Source organism: Nerophis lumbriciformis, linkage group LG14, assembly GCF_033978685.3.
Source record: "Nerophis lumbriciformis linkage group LG14, RoL_Nlum_v2.1, whole genome shotgun sequence".
NCBI lineage: Eukaryota > Metazoa > Chordata > Actinopteri > Syngnathiformes > Syngnathidae > Nerophis > Nerophis lumbriciformis.
The window spans coordinates 39,982,717-40,003,687 of record NC_084561.2 but is presented as its reverse complement, the minus strand read 5'-3'; the positions used below and the strand labels follow the sequence as shown (position 1 = coordinate 40,003,687).

The window sequence follows — 20,971 nt, the reverse complement described above, 5'->3', positions numbered from 1 at the left end:
TGTGTGTGTGTATATATATATATATATATATATATATATATATATATATGTGTGTGTATATATATATATATATATATATATATATATATATGTGTGTGTATATATATATATATATATATATATATATTTATGTATATACATATGTATATATATATATATATATATATATATATATACATATATATATATATATATATATATATATATATATATATATATATATATATATATATATATATATATATATATATATATATATATATATATATGTATGTATATATATATATATATATGTATGTATATATATATATATACTACTGTTCACCTCCCCAAAGTTAATAAAGCACATATATTTCCCCAAAGTTACGTACGTGACATGCACATAGCGGCACGCACGTACGGGCAAGCGATTAAATGTTTGGAAGCCGCAGCTGCATGCGTACTCACGGTACCGCGTCTGCGCATCCAACTCAAAGTCCTCCTGGAAAGGGTCTCTGTTGTCCCGGTTCTCCACAGGCCGTTTGTGACGTCAATTTCCGCTCCCGCCCAGTCTGATAGCACCGGATGCCTTTTAAACCTCCACATATTATTAAGTTACATTTTATTTATAGAATACGCCTGTAACAGTTCATAATTAGTCAAATGGATGACATAATAAGTATATATATATATTTATTTTCCCAGCTGAGCACAAGTTAATTCAAGTTAAAGTACCAATGATTGTCACACACACACTAGGTGTGGTGAAATTTGTCCTCTACATTTGACCCATCCCCTTGATCACCCCCTGGGAGGTGAGGGGAGCAGTGCCACAAATTAATCCCGCATAACAAACACCTCCCCCCTCCCGTCCATATAACCCGCCAATACAACTCAAACACCTGCACAAAACACTCAATCCCACAGCCCAAAGTACTATTCATCTCCCCAAAGTTAATAAAGCACATATATTTCCCCCAAGTCCCCAAAGTTACGTACGTGACATGCACATAGCGGCATGCACGTACGGGCAAGCGATTAAATGTTTGGAAGCCGCAGCAGCGTACTCACGGTACCGCGTCGGCGCATCCAACTCAAAGTCCTCCTGGAAAAAGTCTCTGTTGTCCCAGTTCTCCACAGGCCAATGGAAAGTCCACAAAAAAGGTCAAAAACGAGGATTCTTCCATGAAGTGGCTCCGTAGCAAAAACGCTGGGTCTGACAGGTGCTCCTCGGTGGTTTGTGACGTCAATTTCCGCTTCCGCCCGGTCTGATAGCACCGGATGCCTTTTATATCCTCACATATTATTAAGTTACATTTTTAATATTAGCATGATTTACAGAATACGCCTGTAACAGTTCATAATTAGTAAAATGGATGACATAATAAGTATATATATATATATATATTTATTTTCCCAGCTGAGCACAAGTTAATTAAAGTTAAAGTACCAATGATTGTCACACACACACTAGGTGTGGTGAAATTTGTCCTCTGCATTTGACCCATCCCCTTGATCACCCCCTGGGAGGTGAGGGGAGCAGTGCCACAAATGAATCCCGCATAACAAACACCTCCCCCCTCCCGTCCATATAACCCGCCAATACAACTCAAACACCTGCACAAAACACTCAATCCCACAGCCCAAAGTACTATTCATCTCCCCACATATTATTAAGTTACATTTTATTTATAGAATACGCCTGTAACAGTTCATAATTAGTAAAATGGATGACATAATAAGTATATATATATTTATTTTCCCAGCTAAGTTAATTGTGACTGGCAATATTTATTATATATATACGCCTCCATGGACCCCTATGGCCATTACATTTTCTGTGGTCAGATGGAACAAAAATTGAGCTGTTTGGCCACAATACCCAGCAATATGTTTGGAGGAGAAAAGGTGAGACTTTTAATCCCAGGAACACCATACCAACCGTCAAGCATGGTGGTGGTAGTATTATGCTCTGGGCCTGTTTTGCTGCCAATGGAACTGGTGCTTTAAATGGGACAATGAAAAAGGAGGTTCACCCACCACCCACACTGCATGTTTGGATGAATGTTGTGTAGTGTCGTGTTCCCTTAAAGGGGAACATTATCACAATTTCAGAATTGTTAAAACCATAAAAAATCAGTTCCCAGTGGCTTATTATATTTTTCAAAGTTTTTTTCAAAATTTTACCCATCACGCAATATCCCTAAAAAAAGCTTCAAAGTGCCTGATTTTAACCATCGTTATATACACACGTCCATTTTCCTGTGATGTCACATAGTGAAGCCAACAAAAACAAACATGGCGGAAAGAACAGCAAGCTATAGCGACATTAGCTCGGATTCAGACTCGGATTTCAGTGGCTTAAGCGATTCAACAGATTACGAATGTATTGAAACGGATGGTTGTAGTGTGGAGGCAGGTAGCGAAAACGAAATTGAAGAAGAAACTGAAGCTATTGAGCCATATCGGTTTGAACCGTATGCAAGCGAATCCGACGAAAACCACACGACAGCCAGCGACACGGGAGAAAGCGAGGACGAATTCGGCGATCGCCTTCTAACCGACGATTGGTATGTGTTTGTTTGGCATTAAAGGAAACTAACAACTATGAACTAGGTTTACAGCATATGAAATACATTTGGCAACAACATGCACTTTGAGAGTGCAGACAGCCCAATTTTCATCAATTAATATATTCTGTAGACATACCCTCATGTCAGCAGGCCAGGGAAGCTAGGGTCGATATTCTTCTCTTGACGGTGTGAGCCAAGACATCCAGGGGGTTTAGCTCGCTCGTCTGCGGGAACAAACTGCCGCCATTGCTTGCCGTGCTACCGAGGTCCTTTGTCCCTGAATTGCTCACACACTCCGGCAGATTCAATGGGGGTCTGGCGGCAGATTTCTTTGACTTTATCGTTGGAAATGCATCTGCTTTGAGTGTCGCAGGATATCCACACATTCTTGCCATCTCTGTCGTAGCATAGCTTTTGTCGGTAAAGTGTGCGGAACAAACGTCCAATTTCTTGCCACTTTCGCATCTTTGGGCCACTGGTGCAACTTGAATCCGTCCCTGTTCGTGTTGTTACACCCTCCGACAACACACCGACGAGGCATGATGTCTCCAAGGTACGGAAGCTGATTTGACTCTGAGAAAATGGCGGATTGCTTCCCGATGTGACGTCATCGCTCCGAGAGCGAATATTAGAAAGGCGTTTAATTCGCCAAAATTCACCCATTTAGAGTTCGGAAATCGGTTAAAAAAATATATGGTCTTTTTCCTGCAACATCAAGGTATATATTGACGCTTACATAGGTCTGGTGATAATGTTCCCCTTTAATACCGTAAATATCTTTTGAATAAATTAAAACACAGAATGTTTGCATTTGGTGCATTTGGAGAAAACGTCCCTCAGCTATTATCGAATCGAATAATCCATTTCTTCAAATCAATGTCATTGATTCATTTGATCTCGTCCCTGTAGAGCTGAGGATGATGGCGGAGGGGCGTTTTGCCAGCCTGCCCAGGTCGCTCCATGTGCACCACACCCTGGGAGGCACTGCGGCCCCCGCCCCAGCCCTTGAAGCCCCCATTGGAAGTAGCTGCCCCTCAAGGAAGCTTCAAGCCTCCATTGCCTGCTCCATGGATCTCCTCAGCTCTAGACCGAGGTACGTCAGTGAAGTACAGTAAAAAAGCTTTGACCATTTGTATTTTTGTATTAGACTTTGTAATGTGTAAAATGTGAGTATATTATTAAAAAAACAAACTAATACTTAAGCATGTCTCAATCAAACATGGACTGGTGTCACAAAAGACTAATTTCTACAAGTTTCCCCCGATGAAGTAATCTCCCCGGAGTCTATAGAACTTTCCCAGCCTTCCCTGACACACTTTCATGCATTCTGTCGTCACAGCCATCTTGAGCTAATCCAGGTTTTTAAAACGGGGCCCTTTGATGACCCCCCTTGAGCTTGGGAAAGGGGAAACAAATCACACGGAGCTCGGTCGGTCGCTCCAGCAAGGCGTTGTTCTACTCGGCCCCCCCGCCCCCCCATCCTCAGGGCACGCTGTCAGAGTAACACAGTAACAAGATGTCCTGCCACAACTCTCACCTCCTTGCCGACACGACGGTTGATCATCGTCTAGCTCACGGTGTACGATACGCCTCACATCGAACCATGCAATCAACAATCCTGAATCTTTTCCAACATACCTCTTACAATATATACAGTATGTACGGTAGTCACCGATTCTGTTCATAACTTTTATGGACAGAATTTCTAGGCGCAGTCAAGGCTTTGAAGGGATCTGGTTTAGTGGCTGCAGGATTAGGTCTCTGATGTGGTCCTGATGGATTAATCTGACCAGGATCTTCAGCTCTCACTGGATCGGTTCGCAGCCGAGTGTGAAGAGACTGGGGTGGGAATCAGCACCACCAAGTCTGAGTCCATGGTTCTCGCCCGGAAAAGGGTGGAATGCCATCTCCGGGTTTGGGAGGAGATCTTGCCCCAAGTGGAGGAGTTCAAGTACCTCGTAGTCTTGCTCACGACTGAAGGAAGAGTGGATCGTGAGATCGACAGGCGGATCGGTGCGGCGTCTTCAGTAATGCGGACGCTGTATCGATCCGTTGTGGTGAAGAAGGAGCTGAGCCGGAAGGCAAAGCTCTCAATTTACGTTCCCATCCTCACCTATGGTCATGAGCTTTGGGTCATGACCGAAAGGACAAGATCACGGGTACAAGCGGCTAAACTGAGTTTCCTCCGCCAGGTGGCGGGGCTCTCCCTTAGAGATAGGGTGAGAAGCTCTGTCATCCGGGAGGAGCTCAAAGTAAAGCCGCTGCTCCTCCACATGGAGAGGAGCCAGATGAGGTGGTTTGGGCATCTGGTCAGGATGCCACCCGAACGCCTCCCTGGGGAGGTGTTTAGGGCACGTCCGACCGGTAGGAGGCCACGGGGCAGACCCAGGACACGTTTTGGAAGACTATCTCTCCCGGCTGGCCTGGGGACGCCTCGGGATCCCCCGGGAGGAGCTGGACTAAGTGGCTGGGGAGAGGGAAGTCTGGGCTTCCCTGCTTAGGCTGCTGCCCCCGCGACCCGACCTCAAATAAGCAGAAGAAGATGGATGGATGGATGGATGTATGGTAGATCCCTCCTATTTGTGGGAGGCTACGTTCTAAGACCCAATGGGAATAGCGAATAAACATGAATAATGGACACAGCCAAAAAGCCTTCAAACACATATTTTTTATGTATCCAGTTTAAAAAAAACTCCGGTCCGTGTTTTCCAGCGCACCGATTTAAATAATACATTCCACTTTTCTGCTGCTCCCTAATTTCCGTTCCGCATTTTCCAGCACACCTTCAACACATCCACAATTCTCACGCAGTTGCTTTTAGCTGCTGGCATTACACGACAGGCTCTTCTCACTCTTTCCTGTGTCTCCCTCTCACAGACAGCGAGCGCACCTTCTTACACACGTCACATACTGTCACGTCATACGTCACATACTGTCACGTCATACGTTACATACGTATACGTCCTCTCCCAGCAGAGAGCGAGGTAGCGGCATGGCTAACGTTAGCTGTGATGCTAGCGCAGCCGCTAAGGTGCGCGCCTGCTCAAGCGTCCTCTGCGCACGGCAAATCTATGCCACGCACAAAATCAAATAAAAAAATAAGCGCATAACAATTTTCGACACACGGACACGACAGAGAAAACAGTTTTCGTCATCATTGTTCAAATATTGTGACGTCTGTCGAGACGCTTATCTCCGTTCGGTGCCACACATCCACACCATCAAAATGCAGAGGCAAAAATTTCCACATCAACACCGTCTGAAAAAATTAGTGATTTTTTTAGTAGTGATTTCCTTCTCTGCATGAAAGTTTAAAAGTAGCATATATTAATGCAGTATGAAGAAGAATGTTTTAATGTAGACATGCAAGCCTTGAAAGAACATTTTGAAAATCAAGACTACATTTCCTGCAAATGGGTGCATTTCTACCCTATATTTTAACTTTAGATTTATTCTCATATCAAACTCTTTTGGCTGTCTTTTTGACACTTACATCCGGCGCCCCCCTCCACACCCTGGATTATAAATAATGTAAATAATTCAATGTGATTATCTTGTGTGATGACTGTATTATGATGATAGTATATATCTGATAGTATATATCTGTATCATGAATCAATTTAAGTGGACCCCGACTTAAACAAGTTGAAAAACTTATTCGGGTGTTACCATTTAGTGGTCAATTGTACGGAATATGTACTTCACTGTGCAACCTACTAATAAAAGTCTCAATCAATCAATCAAAACACATAGAATCATCATACTGCTGTGATTATATGCATCAAGTGTTCATTCAAGGCTAAGGCAAAATATCGAGATATATATCGTGTATCGCAATATGGCCTTAAAATATCGCGATATTAAAAAAAGGCCATATCGCCCAGCCCTAGTTCAATGATGCCATTTCTGTTTGTCATGTATAATTTTGTCTATTTTGTGTTTATCCTTGAATAAACAGGTCAGTTTCTTGTTACCAACCATTGTGTATTATTCAAACTCCCCTAATTCAGCTGGCTAGTTGTTATCAAGAGTACTAAAACCCTTTTCAACATGATTCTGACAACTAAGTAGGCTAAATAACTTTACACTTTAATACATGCTCGGATAGGCCAGTATCGGTATCGGTCAGTATCGGTATCGGATCGGAAATGCAAAAACAATATCGGTATCGGATCGGAAGTGCAAAAACCTGAATCGGGACATCCCTAATATTGAGTAAATAAAACTAACTTGTGTCTTTGCAAACCTTACAAAAGATCATTTTTCTAGTAAAACTCACATAGATACCAGCTCAAATTAGACTACCGTATTTTCCGCACCATAAGGCGCTCTGGGTTAAAAGCCGCGCCTTCAATGAACGGCATATTTCAAAACTTTGTCCACCTATAAGCCGCCCCGTGTTGTAAGCCGCATCTAACTGCGCTAAAGGAATGTCAAAAAAACAGTCAGATAGGTCAGTCAAACTTTAATAATATATTAAAAACCAGCGTTCTAACAACTCTGTTCACTCCCAAAATGTACGCAAATGTGCAATCACAAACATACGTATATCAACATGGACAGAGCTGCGTGAAAAAAGCCACCCGGCCTCTTCGCGTAAACTTAAACTTACCTTAACCACTCGCTCATCTTTTCTTCATCCATCCCTTCGAGGTAGCTTTTATGATGACGCCGGCTGGAAAGGTCTCTTTTGGCAAGGTCTTCCTTTTGAATATCACCATGGGTGGAAGTTTCTGGCCATTAGCATGGCAAGCTAGAACCACAGTGAAGGATGACTTCTCATTCCCTGTGGTGCGAATATTCACCGTACGTGCTCCCGTTGTATCCACAGTGCGGTTCACAGGAATATCAGTTGCTGTGAAATAGTAATCCGTGTGCGGATGGAGAGATTGCGTCTTTTCATGAACCGGATCCCTGACGCTTAGTATGAGCCATTTTGTGGTCTTTACAGATGTAAACACACAAAGGAAATGAAACGTACGGTATATCCGCGCGCTTTTTCTTCTTCTACGCGGGCGGGTGGTTGCTTACAGTAGAAGAAGAAGCGCTTCCTGTTCTATGGGGGCGGGTGCTTATCTTGGCGGTTGCTTGCGTAGAAGAAGAAGCGCTTCCTGTTCTACCGGGAAAAAAGATGGCGGCTGTTTACCGAAGTTGCGAGATCGAAACTTTATGAAAATGAATCGTAATATTAATCCATATATAAAGCGCACCGGGTTAAAAGCCGCACTGTCAGCTTTTGAGTAAATTTGTGGTTTTTAGGTGCGGCTAATAGTGCGGAAAATACGGTACCCAACCTTAAAAAAAAACACTAAAACATTGTTTAACGACAAACCAGTCCGTCACACATCTGTAATGTGCATGCTTATCTCATTATCCTCATGTTGACTTGTTTTTATGGCGAATATTTCTTGCAAGTGCTCTTATAATGACGTTGTCTGCTTTTATGGCGCCTGCCTTAGGAAAAACAGATGCTATTGTCGCTGATTCTGGAATAGTTCAAGGCACTATGATGATTTTGCTCATATGTTGGTCAATAAGCACCGTCCTAATGAATGAAGTCGCAGGCAAACATGGACTTTGGTCACCACAAGTTAAAATATTGTCAATAATAAATAATATACAGTATTATTGTTTTTTTAAGTGTTTTTTTCCCCTTCTCCTCAGTCTCCATCCAGGATTAGGATCAGAGTTCCCTGCAGCTGCTTACCAGCACATTTCCATTCATGGAACTCTTCCAAGACGCAAGAGAGGCGGGCCCACCCTCGGCCCCGCGACCTACACCTGGGACCCCAGAGCCAATCACAGTCAGCAAGTACTTGGCGGGAGCTCAACATTGGTAGCGACACGTGTCCACCAGCCTATACCTTCACCACTGGTCCAAAATATCATTGATGACTTCCACAGTTACGGGTAAGGAAGGCAGATTAATTACTGATTAACTTCATTTACTACTATATACCAGTGGTGTGCTATCAGGGCCAGCAAGGCCTTCTCTGCTGGCCTTACATAAATCATCATCATAAATTGACAAAAGTTCATTTTTTATTAACTTACCATACATATATAAAAGTATTCATCATATTCTCTTCATGTCCAGTGCTGCTGTTTTCACATTAGAGCTTTTATCCAATCAGAATTCAGCTGGCTTGTTACCGGGCGCTGCGTGAATGTCAATCAATCAATCAATGTTTATTTATAGAGCCCTAAATCACGAGTGTCTCAAAGGGCTGCACATGCCACAACGACATCCCCGGTACAGAGCCCACATAAGGGCAAGGAAAAACTCACAACCCCAATGGGACGTCGATGTGAGTGACTATGAGAAACCTTGGAGAGGACCGCATATGTGGGTGATCCCCCCCTCAAGGGGAAACCGGATGCAATGGACGTCGAGTGGGTCTGACATAAAATTGTGAAAGTACAGTCCATTGTGGTTCTAACATAATAGTGAGAGTCCAGTCCATAGTGGATCTAACATAATAGTGAGAGTCCAGTCCATAGTAGATCTAACATAATAGTGAGAGTCCAGTCCATAGTGGATCGAACATAAAAGTGAGAGTCCAGTCCATAGTGGATCTAACATAAAAGTGAGAGTCCAGTCCATAGTGGGGCTAACATAATAGTGAGAGTACAGTCCATAGTGGATCTAACATAATAGTGAGAGTCCAGTCCATAGTGGGTCTAACATAATAGTGAAAGTCCAGTCCATAGTGGATCTAACATAATAGTGAGAGTCCAGTCCATAGTGGATCTAACATAATAGTGAGAGTCCAGTCCATAGTGCATCGAACATAATAGTGAGAGTCCAGTCCATAGGGGATCTAACATAATAGTGTGAGAGTCCAGTCCATAGTGGAGCTAACATAATAGTGAGAGTCCAGTCCATTGTGGATCTAACATAATAGTGAGAGTCCAGTCCATAGTGGATCTAACATAATAGTGTGAAAGTCCAGTCCATAGGGGATCTAACATAATAGTGTCATGTCTGTGATCGTTTTGTTTAGTTATGTACTGTTTGGTTTTTGGACTCTTTTTGGTTCCCGTTTTCACTCCATTGTTTTGTTTCCATGACAACCATTAGTTTCACCTGTTGCACATTTGGACTCACGCACCTGTCACTAATCACGTCTGTATTATTTAAGCTTGTAGTTGCCAGGCAGTCGGTCTGGCGACATTACTTCTGTCCACTCTGCTCATGCCATCGTCATGCTGCCATAGTTCATGCTGCTCGTTTCTTGCCACGTGAGTTTAGTGTATCCGTGTGACAGTAAGTGTTTTTGTTTCTTGTCCATGGTTTTGCCTTTGTGCAAGTTTTTGTTTCATAGTCAAGTTTGCATTTCCGCCTTGCGCCTGATTTTGTACGGTGTCCTTGAGTGCCCAGAAAGGCGCCTTATAAATAAAATGTATTATTATTATTATTAGTGCGATCGGCACTTTTCTTCCTCAGTCTTGTTTTTCGTTTTTTGGTGCTTCTTTGAGTGTTCAAAGATTAAATATGTTCCTACCTGTAAATCCTGTCCGGAGTCGCCCGTTTGCATCCCGGGGGAATTAACCTCGCAGCAAACTGCGATCCACCCGCATGTAACAAGAACAAATACCCAGAATCCCTTGCAGCACTAACTCTTCCGGGACGCTACAATATATACACCCCCGCTACCACCAAACCCCGCCCCATGCCCCATCTCCCGAATTTGGAGGTCTCGAGGTTGGCAAGAATGACGTAGATCGACCGGTAAATTGAGAGCTTTGCCTTCCGGCTCAGCTTCCTTCTTCACCACAACGGATCGATACAGCGTCCGCATTACTGAAGAAAAAAGTAAATACAAAATAAAAGTAACTTTTATTATTTTATGATCGTGGCTTATGTTAGGCCAGTGGAGAAGGTCTCCCTAGCCCAGGGGTCGGCAACCTTTACCACTCAAAGAGCCATTTTGACCCGCTTCACAAATTAAAGAAAACAATGGGAGCCACAAAACTCCTTTGAAATTTAAAATGAAATAACACTGCATACAAAGTTGTTTTTTTTGCTTTGTGCTATGTATAAACCAGACACCCGGCCCGCGAGACGTTATTTTGCGGCTCGCACCTTAATATCAAAATGTAATGTTAGTGCGGCCCGCGAGTTTTGACAGCGTCATACTTGCCAACCTCCCGATTTTTCCGGGAGACTCCCGAAATTCAGGGCAACTATTCTATCGGATGTCTGCTGATTTTCACCCAAAAAACAATAATAAGGGCGTGCCGTGATGGCACCGTCTTTAGCGCCCTCTACAACCTGTGCAAACAGCGTGCCAGCCCAGTCACATGTTGAATGAGGCTTCTGCAGACACACATAAGTGACTGCAAGGCATACTTGGTCAACAGCCATACAGGTTACACTGAGGGTGGCCGTATAAAGCAACTTTAACACTGTTACAAATATGCGCCACACTCTGAACCCACACCAAAAAAGAATGACAAACACATTTCGGGAGAACATCCGCACCGTAACACAACATAAACACAACATAAACACAACAGAACAAATACCCAGAATCCCATGCATCCCTAACTCTTCCGGGCTACATTATACACCCCCGCTACCACCAAACCCGGCCCCCCCCAACCTTGCCCCCACACATCATCACCCCCCCCATTCGTGCCTTGGTTGAGGTGGGCAGGGTTTGGTGGTAGCGGGGGTGTATAATGTAGCCCGGAAGTATGTATGGGATTCTGAGTATTTGTTCTGTTGTGTTTATGTTGTGTTACGGTGCGGATGTTCTCCCGAAATGTGTTTGTCATTCTTGTTTGGTGTGGGTTCACAGTGTGACGCATATTAGCAACAGTGTTAAAGTTGTTTTATACGGCCACCCTCAGTGTGACCTGTATGGCTGTTGACTAAGGATGCCTTGCAGTCACTTACGTGTGTAGGGCACGGACGCTAAAGGCACTGCCATCACGGCACGCCTTCAATATTGTTGCCCCGGGAGATTTTCGAGAGAGGCACTGAAATTCGGAAGTCTCCCGGAAAAATCGGGAGGGTCAGCAAGTATGCAGCTGAGCCGCATCAGAGTGATCAAAGAGCTGCATGCGGCCCCGGAGCCGCGGGTTGCCGACCCCTGCCCTAGCCCCTTATGGCACACCACTGGTTGAATACGCTGTCAGAATTTTCAACTCTGGAGGAGTCGGTCGTTCCCTCTCAGATTGGCCCGTAAAAAGAGAGAAGCCTGAGGGGTGTCGCTGTTAGTTCAACATCAGACGGGAGCCACACAAAAAACGCGCTCCTCATCCGTCATCACGACCTCCATCTTTCTGTCTGGCGAGTGTAGAATTACAGCCGACTGTATCTGATGTAGCCAGCTGTGTGTTTGTGTGTGTAGCCCCCAGCATTTGGGTTACCTTTGTAGGTCAGGGTGTGGCAGGGCAGATCACAGATTACTCTGAACTCTTTTTGTATGCAGGCTCCATCTCTTTACCGCCACTCTGGATTTATTTGATGATCTGATATGACATATAGCGAGACAATTTGTCCAGCCGGGTCGTCCTTCGGGTGGTTGCACGGTTCTCCTCACCTGTGCTTCAGTGCAGACTGATCATTTCTGGGTGTGGTGCAATTTGTCATGCTGTCTCTGTGAAGAATAAGATAAATGTGGATAAAGACATTGCTGTGGTGCATAAATCTCATGGGGAAAACACTTCACATGTCATTGAACACAATGTTTATGCTAAGGACACATAGGGAATATTTATAAATGGAATATTTTCCTAGGTAGGGAAATAAAAATGTGTTTAGTGTTATAAATGGCCTATAGAAATAAAGTAATATGTAGAGATGTAAGATAATATCGGACTACCGATATTATCGGCCGATAAATGCTTTAAAATGTGATATCGGAAATTATCGGTATCGGTTTCAAAAAGTGAAATTTATGACTTTTTAAGACACCGCTTTACGGAGTGGTACACGGACGTAGGGAGAAGTACAGAGCGCCAATAAACCTTAAAAAAGGGGAACATTATCACAATTTCAGAAGGGTTAAAACCAGTGACGTGCAGTCACTAGAGGCAGGTGAGGCTCATGGAAAGAAAAAAAATTTAAATTTTTTTTATTTTTATTAAATTGTTATATGTATCCAGTGATTATATTATAAAGTTATTTTCCGTTTAACTTCACCCGTTTTAGATTATTTTTTATTTAAAATCGCTGAATTTTCACATTTGCCGTTCAAATACTGAGAAGAGACGGTGCGGTGAACAGCAGCCAGGTGAGGCACGTCACTCAGTGCCTCAACATGGATTGTGTAATGGTTGGACTAAGGGGAGGTGACGGCGACAGACACTAGATGGCAGTATGTACAATGATTTATTATATATCCATCCATCCATCTTCTACCGCTTATTCCCTTTGGGGTCGCGGGGGGCGCTGGAGCCTATCTCAGCTACAATCGGGCGGAAGGCGGGGTACACCCTGGACAAGTCGCCTACTCATCGCAGGGCCAACACAGATAGACAGACAACATTCACACTCACATTCACACACTAGGGCCAATTTAGTGTTGCCAATCAACTTATCCCCAGGTGCATGTCTTTGGAGGTGGGAGGAAGCCGGAGTACCCGGAGGGAACCCACGCAGTCACGGGGAGAACATGCAAACTCCACACAGAAAGATCCCGAGCCCGGGATTGAACCCAAGACTACTCAGGACCTTCGTATTGTGAGGCAGATGCACTAACCCCTCTGCCACCGTGAAGCCCGATTTATTATATATATTAACCATATATATATATATATATAATAATCAAACAATACAAATATAAACTAAGGAAAATGGAGTGTGAACTAGATCCAAAAGTATATGTGGTGTGTGGCTATGTGTGTGATTAGCTGTAGTGTGTGTTACCAAGTGTTGTGTTGGGCGAGAGGAGGAACAAGACAGGAAGACAGTCCGTTGGGCAGGCAGATGATCCAGGGCAGGAGAGAAGAGGCAAGATCCGTTTCCAAGCGGGAGGTCGTGAATCCAAAAGGGCAGTCCGGGAGGTAAGGGAAACAACAGGGGATCACGGAAGAACACGGGAAGCGCTGCAGGAAGACAACAGGAACATCAGAACACAACGGAAACACGGAAGTCACAGTGGAGGCTCGAGTTCGCGGGATGAAAGCCAGACACGGGATGCTTACAAGGGTAAGAAGACTATACTCCGGCGAGCGACGGCAGGTTGTCCAGGCTTAAGAAGACCGCTTGATCATCACAGGCAGGTGTGCCGATTGTCTGTAAATGACTGCAGCTGGCGGCTTCTGCTGGGTGGAGACGCGCGCGGCGCGTCCCTGGCTGGGCGTGGCCGTGGGCGTGTCCCGAGGTGCACTCACTGGAGCGCACAGATGAATGAACGGCGTTGGCAGGAGTCTGAGCCGTAACAGATTGCGCAATGACTCGGCTAACTGCTGGCCTGCTGTGCAGTGAGACCGTATTGCTATATGAATTATATTATACATTTCCATAGTTTAGTTAGCTGAGGTATATAATGTACAGTGTATTTTGTCAACAACTGTATGTGTGTAAAGTATTTCTTGTGCTGAGCGATCATAAAACGGCTGCAAAAGACGCACTGGCTGAGGCTCGCCTCCTGCACCCCCGCCGTAGAATGCACGGCAACCCCTGACGGGAGTGCTATATCAACTAAAGCCCACACTTAAACTTTCCACGTGCAAGATTGAATCTATTTAAAAAAGTTATTTCATAAGAAGCCAAAAAGTGCAAAAACAATAATGTTCGTGTTTGAGGAGTTGTGAATGACTGCAGGGCCACAACATTAGGTACACTTGCAGACTGCAGGTGTACCTAATTGACAACTCCTCCAACACGAACATTATTGTTTTTGCACTTTTTGGCTTCTTATTAAATAACTTTTGTAACCTATTTTCATGGGCTTTCCTCTTTGTGATGTTAAGTTCCTGTTATGCGCTGTTATACAGTATATGCCTTGAGCTCTTATTTTGAAGGCGCTAAGAGCGGAAGTTATGACACGTTGGAGTGGAGCGGAAGTTTTTGAAAGAAGGTAAATAAAGTGGTCCTCGTGTAAACTGGAGCCTCCGTGTTTGTTATTTTGTAGTTTCATACAGTATAGGCGACATTTATAAACCCTCGGTTACACTTTTTTAAAATAGATTCAATCTTGCACGTGGAAAGTTGAAGTGAGGGCTTTAGTTGATATAACACTCTCGTCAGGGGGTGCATTAATCCAGCACAACAGCAGCTCATGGACTTATTTTATAAGTAAAGGTAAGACCATAATAACGTTTTTTTTAATTAAATGTGCTTTTTTGTGTGCTACAGTTTGTATGTGTAAAGTTAAAGTTAAGTTAAAGTACCAATGATTGTCACACACACACTAGGTGTAATGAAATGTGTCCTCTGCATTTGACCCATCCCTTGATCACCCCCTGGGAGGTGAGAGGAGCAGTGGGCAGCAGCGGCACCGAGCCCGGGAATCATTTTTGGTGATTTAACCCCCAATTCCAAGCCTTGATGCTGAGTGCCAAGCAGGGAAGAATGCTGGTATGAGCTTTTAAACATAACCCGTTAACTGCTGCCAATCAAATGGTGAATAAGATACTCTTTAGGGTTCATATGTTTGTAAATCTGACTGTGATGAAGTCAGTGCCTCACCAGCCATCAACCTCACCTCACGTCACTGGTTAAAACCATTAAAAATCAGTTCCCAGTGGCCTATTTTAATTTTCAAAGTTTTTTTTCAAAATTTTACCCATCCCGCAATATCCCTAAAAAAAGCTTCAAAGTGCCTGATTTTAACCATCTTTATATACTAGGGATGTTCCGATCCGATATTTGGATCGGATCGGCCGCCGATATTTGCAAAAAAATGCGTATCGGCAAGGCATGGGAAAATGCCGATCCAGATCCAGTTAAAAACAAAAACTCCGCTCCGTGTTTTCCAACGCATCTATTTAAATAGTACATTCCACTTTTCTGCTGCTCCCTAATTTCCGTTCCGCATTTTCCAGCACACCTTCAACACATCCACAGGTCTGTGGATTCTCACGCAGTTGCTTTTAGCTGCTGGCATTACACGACAGGCTCTTCTCACTCTTTCCTGTGTCTCCCTCTCACAGACAGCAAGCGCACCTTCTTACACACGTCACATACAGTCACGTCATACGTCACATACTGTCACGTCATACGTCACATACTGTCACGTCATACGTCACGTCATACGTCACATACGTATACGTCCTCTCCCAGCAGAGAGGTAGCAGCATGGCTAACGTTAGCTGTGATGCTTGCGGAGCCGTGTGACCAACGTTCTCTCTAAAGGTGCGCGCTTGTGCAATTGCGCACTGCTCTAGCGTCCTCTGCGCATAGCAATTATATGCCACGCACAAAATCAAATAAAAAAATAAGCGCATAACAATTTGACACACGGACACGACAGAGAAAACAGTTTTTGTCATCATTGTTCAAATATTGTGACGTCTGTCGAGACGCTTATCTCCATTCGGTGCCACACGTCCACACCATCAAAATGCAGAGGCAAAAATTTCCGCATCAACACCGTCTGAAAAAATTAGTGATTTTTTTTAGTTGTGGTTTCCTTCTCTGCATGAAAGTTTAAAAGTAGCACATATTAATGCAGTATGAAGAAGAATGTTTTAATGTAGACATGCAAGCCTTGAAAGAACATTTTGAAAATCAAGACTACATTTCCTGCAAATGGGTGCATTTCTACCCTATATTTTAACTTTAGATTTATTCTCATATCAAACTCTTTTGGCTGTCTTTTTGACACTTACATCCGGCGCCCCCCTCCACACCCTGGATTATAAATAATGTAAATAATTCAATGTGATTATCTTGTGTGATGACTGTATTATGATGATAGTATATATCTGATAGTATATATCTGTATCATGAATCAATTTAAGTGGACCCCGACTTAAACAAGTTGAAAAACTTATTGGGGTGTTACCATTTAGGGGTCAATTGTACGGAATATGTACTTCACTGTGCAACCTACTAATAAAAGTCTCAATCAATCAATCAAAACACATAGAATCATCATACTGCTGTGATTATATGCATCAAGTGTTCATTCAAGGCTAAGGCAAAATATCGAGATATATATCGTGCAGTGACGTGCAGTCACTAGAGGCAGGTGAGGCAGACCTGCCATCATGGAAAGAAAAAAAATGTAAAAAGAAAAAAATATATATTAAATTGTTAAATGTATCCAGTGATTATACTATAAAGTTATTTTCCATTTAACTTCACCAGTTCTAGATTATTTTTATTCGAAATCGCTGAATTTTCACATTTGCCGTTCAAATACTGAGAAGAGACGGTGCGGTGAACAGCAGCCAGTCGAGGCACGTCACTCAGTGCCTCAACATGGACGGACTCGGCTAACTGCTAGCCTGCTGTGCAGTGAGACTGTATTGCTATATGAACTATATTATACATTTCCATAGTTTAGTTAGCTGAGGTATATAATGTAGAGTGTATTTTGTCAACAACTGTATGTGTGTAACGTATTTCTTGTTATGAGCGATCATAAAACGGATGCAAAAGACGCACTGGCTGAGGCTCGCCTCCTGCACCCCCGCCGTAGAATGCACGGCAACCCCTGACGGGAGTGTTATATCAACTAAAGCCCACACTTAAACTTTCCACGTGCAAGATTGAATCTATTTAAAAAAGTTATTTCATAAGAAGCCAAAAAGTGCAAAAACAATAATGTTCGTGTTGGAAGAGTTGTGAATGACTGCAGGGCCACAACATTAGGTACACATGCAGACTGCAGGTGTACCTAATTCACAACTCCTCCAACACAAACATTATTGTTTTTGCACTTTTTGGCTTCTTATTAAATACATTTTGTAACCTATTTTCATGGGCTTTCCTCTTTGTGATGTTAAGTTCCTGTTATGCGCTGTTATACAGTATATGCTTTGAGCTCTTATTTTGAAAGCGCTAAGAGCGTAATTTTGACACGTTGGAGTGGAGCGGAAGTTTTTGAAAGAAGGTAAATAAAGTGGTCCTCGTGTAAACTGGAGCCTCCGTGTTTGTTATTTTGTAGTTTCATACAGTATAGGCGACATTTATAAACCCTCGGTTACACTTTTTTAAATAGATTCAATCTTGCACGTGGAAAGTTTAAGTGAGGGCTTTAGTTGATATAACACTCTCGTCAGGGGGTGCATTAATCCAGCACAACAGCGGCTCATGGACTTATTTTATAGATAAAGGTAAGACCATAATAACGTTTTTTTTAATTAAATGTTCTTTTTTGTGGGCTACAGTTTGTATGTGTAAAGTTAAAGTTAAGTTAAAGTAGCAATGATTGTCACACACACACTAGGTGTAATGAAATTTGTCCTCTACATTTGACCCATCCCCTTGATCACCCCCTGGGAGGTGAGAGGAGCAGTGGGCAGCAGCGGCGCCGCGCCCGGGAATCATTTTTGGTGATTTAACCCCCAATTCCAAGCCTTGATGCTGAGTGCCAAGCAGGGAAGAATGCTGGTATGAGCTTTTAAACATAACCCGTTAACTGCTGCCAATCAAATGGTGAATAAGATACTCTTTAGGGTTCATATGTTTGTAAATCTGACTGTGATGAAGTCAGTGCCTCACCAGCCATCAACCTCACCACACGTCACTGCATGGCACCCACCTGTTCCCAATTTGCCTGTTCACCTGTGGGATGTTCCAAATAAGTGTTTGATGAGCATTCCTCAACTTTATCAGTATTTATTGCCACCTTTCCCAACTTCTTTGTCACGTGTTGCTGGCATCAAATTCTAAAGTTAATGATTATTTGCAAAAAAAAAAAAAAAGTGTATCAGTTTGAACATCAAATATGTTGTCTTTGTAGCATATTCAACTGAATATGGGTTGAAAATGATTTGCAAATCATTGTATTCCGTTTATATTTACATCTAACACAATGTCCCAACTCATGTGGAAACAGGGTTTGTATTATAATAAAAACACAGGGCAGCCACGAGTCTTTGCAGACGCTCCTTATGTTGATTCATTCCATCTGACGTGTTGATTTGAAGCAGGACTTGACACTAATGAGTCTTCTATAAAAAGATAAGGGAGTGCACGTCATTGGTATGCAACCACTGGCCAGTCCGTCTTGACTTTCCATTGCTCGCCCTGTCAACTGACCTTAGACCCCTGACCTCGACTTGCTCCAGCTCCTGATTGGCCAGCTTGTCTCTCTAATGGCTTCAGCGGGCACGTCAGCGGACCACCAAGTGAGGGAAAGAAGGAGGACGACAGCTGAGCCGAGAGGGGGGTGAGGGGGGGACGGAGGACGAATAGTGACCCGTGCAGCTTATTTTCCTCATCAACATTGTTACACTTGTAAAATGTCTGGGTTTTTTTCTATTCAAAAATCTAAATTAAGTATTATTTTCGAAAGTAGGTGCAAAATGCCCAAAATATGCATAAAATATTGCTTCAAAATGAGGAAGCCTTCTTTAAAATACTGCATGTTGCAGTTCATAGCTACTGTATTTGTCCCATACTGTCCTCTGGTGGTTATCTACTAGCACTGCACTCATGTCTCATCTGTACAGTGCCACACACACACACACACACACACACACACACACACACACACACACACACACACACACTCTTGTATTTCTTACCTTCTTGAGAAAAATGCCTACCTCTTTAGGACCACCCTTTCTAGATATATAAAGATGTGTATTTACAACATTAATAATAAATACATACTATGCAAATATAAAAAAGTTTGAATTTCACAAGAAAAAGTTCACAATTTCACAAGAAAAAGTCGTAATTTTACTCAAACGCTGTCATGTCTGTGTGATCAGGTTTTATTTTTGGACTTTTTGTGCACTTTTGTTTTGTTTTGTCATCATAGTTACCCATTAGTTTCACCTGTCATGTCACGCACCTGTTTTGAGTCACGCACCTGTTGTTAATCATGTCCATAAGTATTTAAGTTCATTCATTTTCTGTTGTTCGTCCTGACGACCGCTCAACACATTTATGCTCTGTTCATGCCTGATACTTCTTTTCATGTCAATTCCTCAAGCAACGACTTTTGTCCAAGCCAAGTAAGTTTTTGTTCCATATTTATAGTCTTTTTGGTTTCATAGTTTGTTCTCCGCCATTGTGCGTGTTTTTTGTTTGTACTTTTTTGCTATAGTCTTTTGGTTTCATAGTTTATTCTCCGCCACTGTGCGCGCTTTCATTTATTCCTTTTTTTGATAATAATAAATCATGTACCTTCATTCCCGTCTCGCACGAGCCAACTTTCCGTTGCATCCTGGAAAAGCACACACCCCGGACCAAGTCTTGACAAACGCAAGTCAAAATGTTACAAGAAAAACTGAACATTTGTGCAATATTATGATTAAAGTTGGGATTTTACTCAATAACCGTCACAATGTTAGAAGGAAAGCTCAAAATGTTGGCAATTTTATGAAGAGTGGTAATTTTACTCGACAAAAGTCATACATTTATAAGAAAACTTAAGAATGTTGGCAAAATTATAATAATCTGAATTTTACTTGGCAAAATTACGACACAAGTCATAATTTTACCAAAAAAATATCACTATTTTACGAGAACAACAAAAAAAAGGCAATATTGTGATATTTGCATTAAAAAGTTATACATTTACATGAAAAAGTAATAATTTTACGAGAAAATATTGCAATATTACAGAAACAGAAAGAATATGAGAAATTGTTCCCAATTTTATATATATATAAAAAAAAAGGTTACACATTTTGAGAAAAAGACTGCTTTTAGTTCTTTTTTTTCTCTTTTATTTGTTGTTGGTAATTGCTTTGTAATCTTCATTATGTACTTCAAGTCATTAGTCTCTATATACATATTTATTTATTTATTTTAAATTAATTTTGGCCAAAGGGGGCGCATTTTAATTTCTTACACACACTTGTTATTTCATATGTTGACCAGAGGGGGAGCACTTTTAAAAGCGACAAAAATCCCCCCTTTTTGGGACCACCCTCATTTTGATAGATTTCACCACCAGGGGTGCAAATGAGACATTCTCTATTAGATGCAATGGTTTTCCGTATTGGGACCATGATTTATATCATCACTTGTTCACACCTCCTCATATGGAAGCTACTTTTCCTTGATGATGTCTCAAGAAGGGTAGAAATACAAGAACACACACACACTTGTATTTGTTACCTTCTTGAGACCTGAGGAAAAATGCCTACCTCTTTAGGACCACCCTTTCTAGATATATAAAGATTTGTATTTACAACATTAATGATATATACAAACTATGCAAATATAAAAAAAAAAGCTTGTTGGAATTTCACAAGAAAAGGGTCACAATTTCACTTAGAAAACTTAGAATTTTGGCAGTATTGCAATAAAAGTTGTAATTTTACTCACCACATGT

At 42.3% G+C, this 20,971-nt stretch overlaps 1 protein-coding gene across 1 annotated transcript in view; it reads left to right on the top strand.

Annotated features, from left to right (window-relative positions):
• bcar3 (BCAR3 adaptor protein, NSP family member) overlaps positions 1-20,971 on the top strand; it is a 174,286-nt gene that overhangs the window by 28,335 nt on the left and 124,980 nt on the right. The window contains exons 2-3 of the mRNA XM_072914710.1: positions 3,462-3,645; positions 8,217-8,462. Of these exons, the coding sequence (XP_072770811.1) occupies positions 3,470-3,645; positions 8,217-8,462 (422 nt within the window). The 5' untranslated portion in view covers positions 3,462-3,469. The remainder of the gene's footprint in view (positions 1-3,461; positions 3,646-8,216; positions 8,463-20,971) is intronic.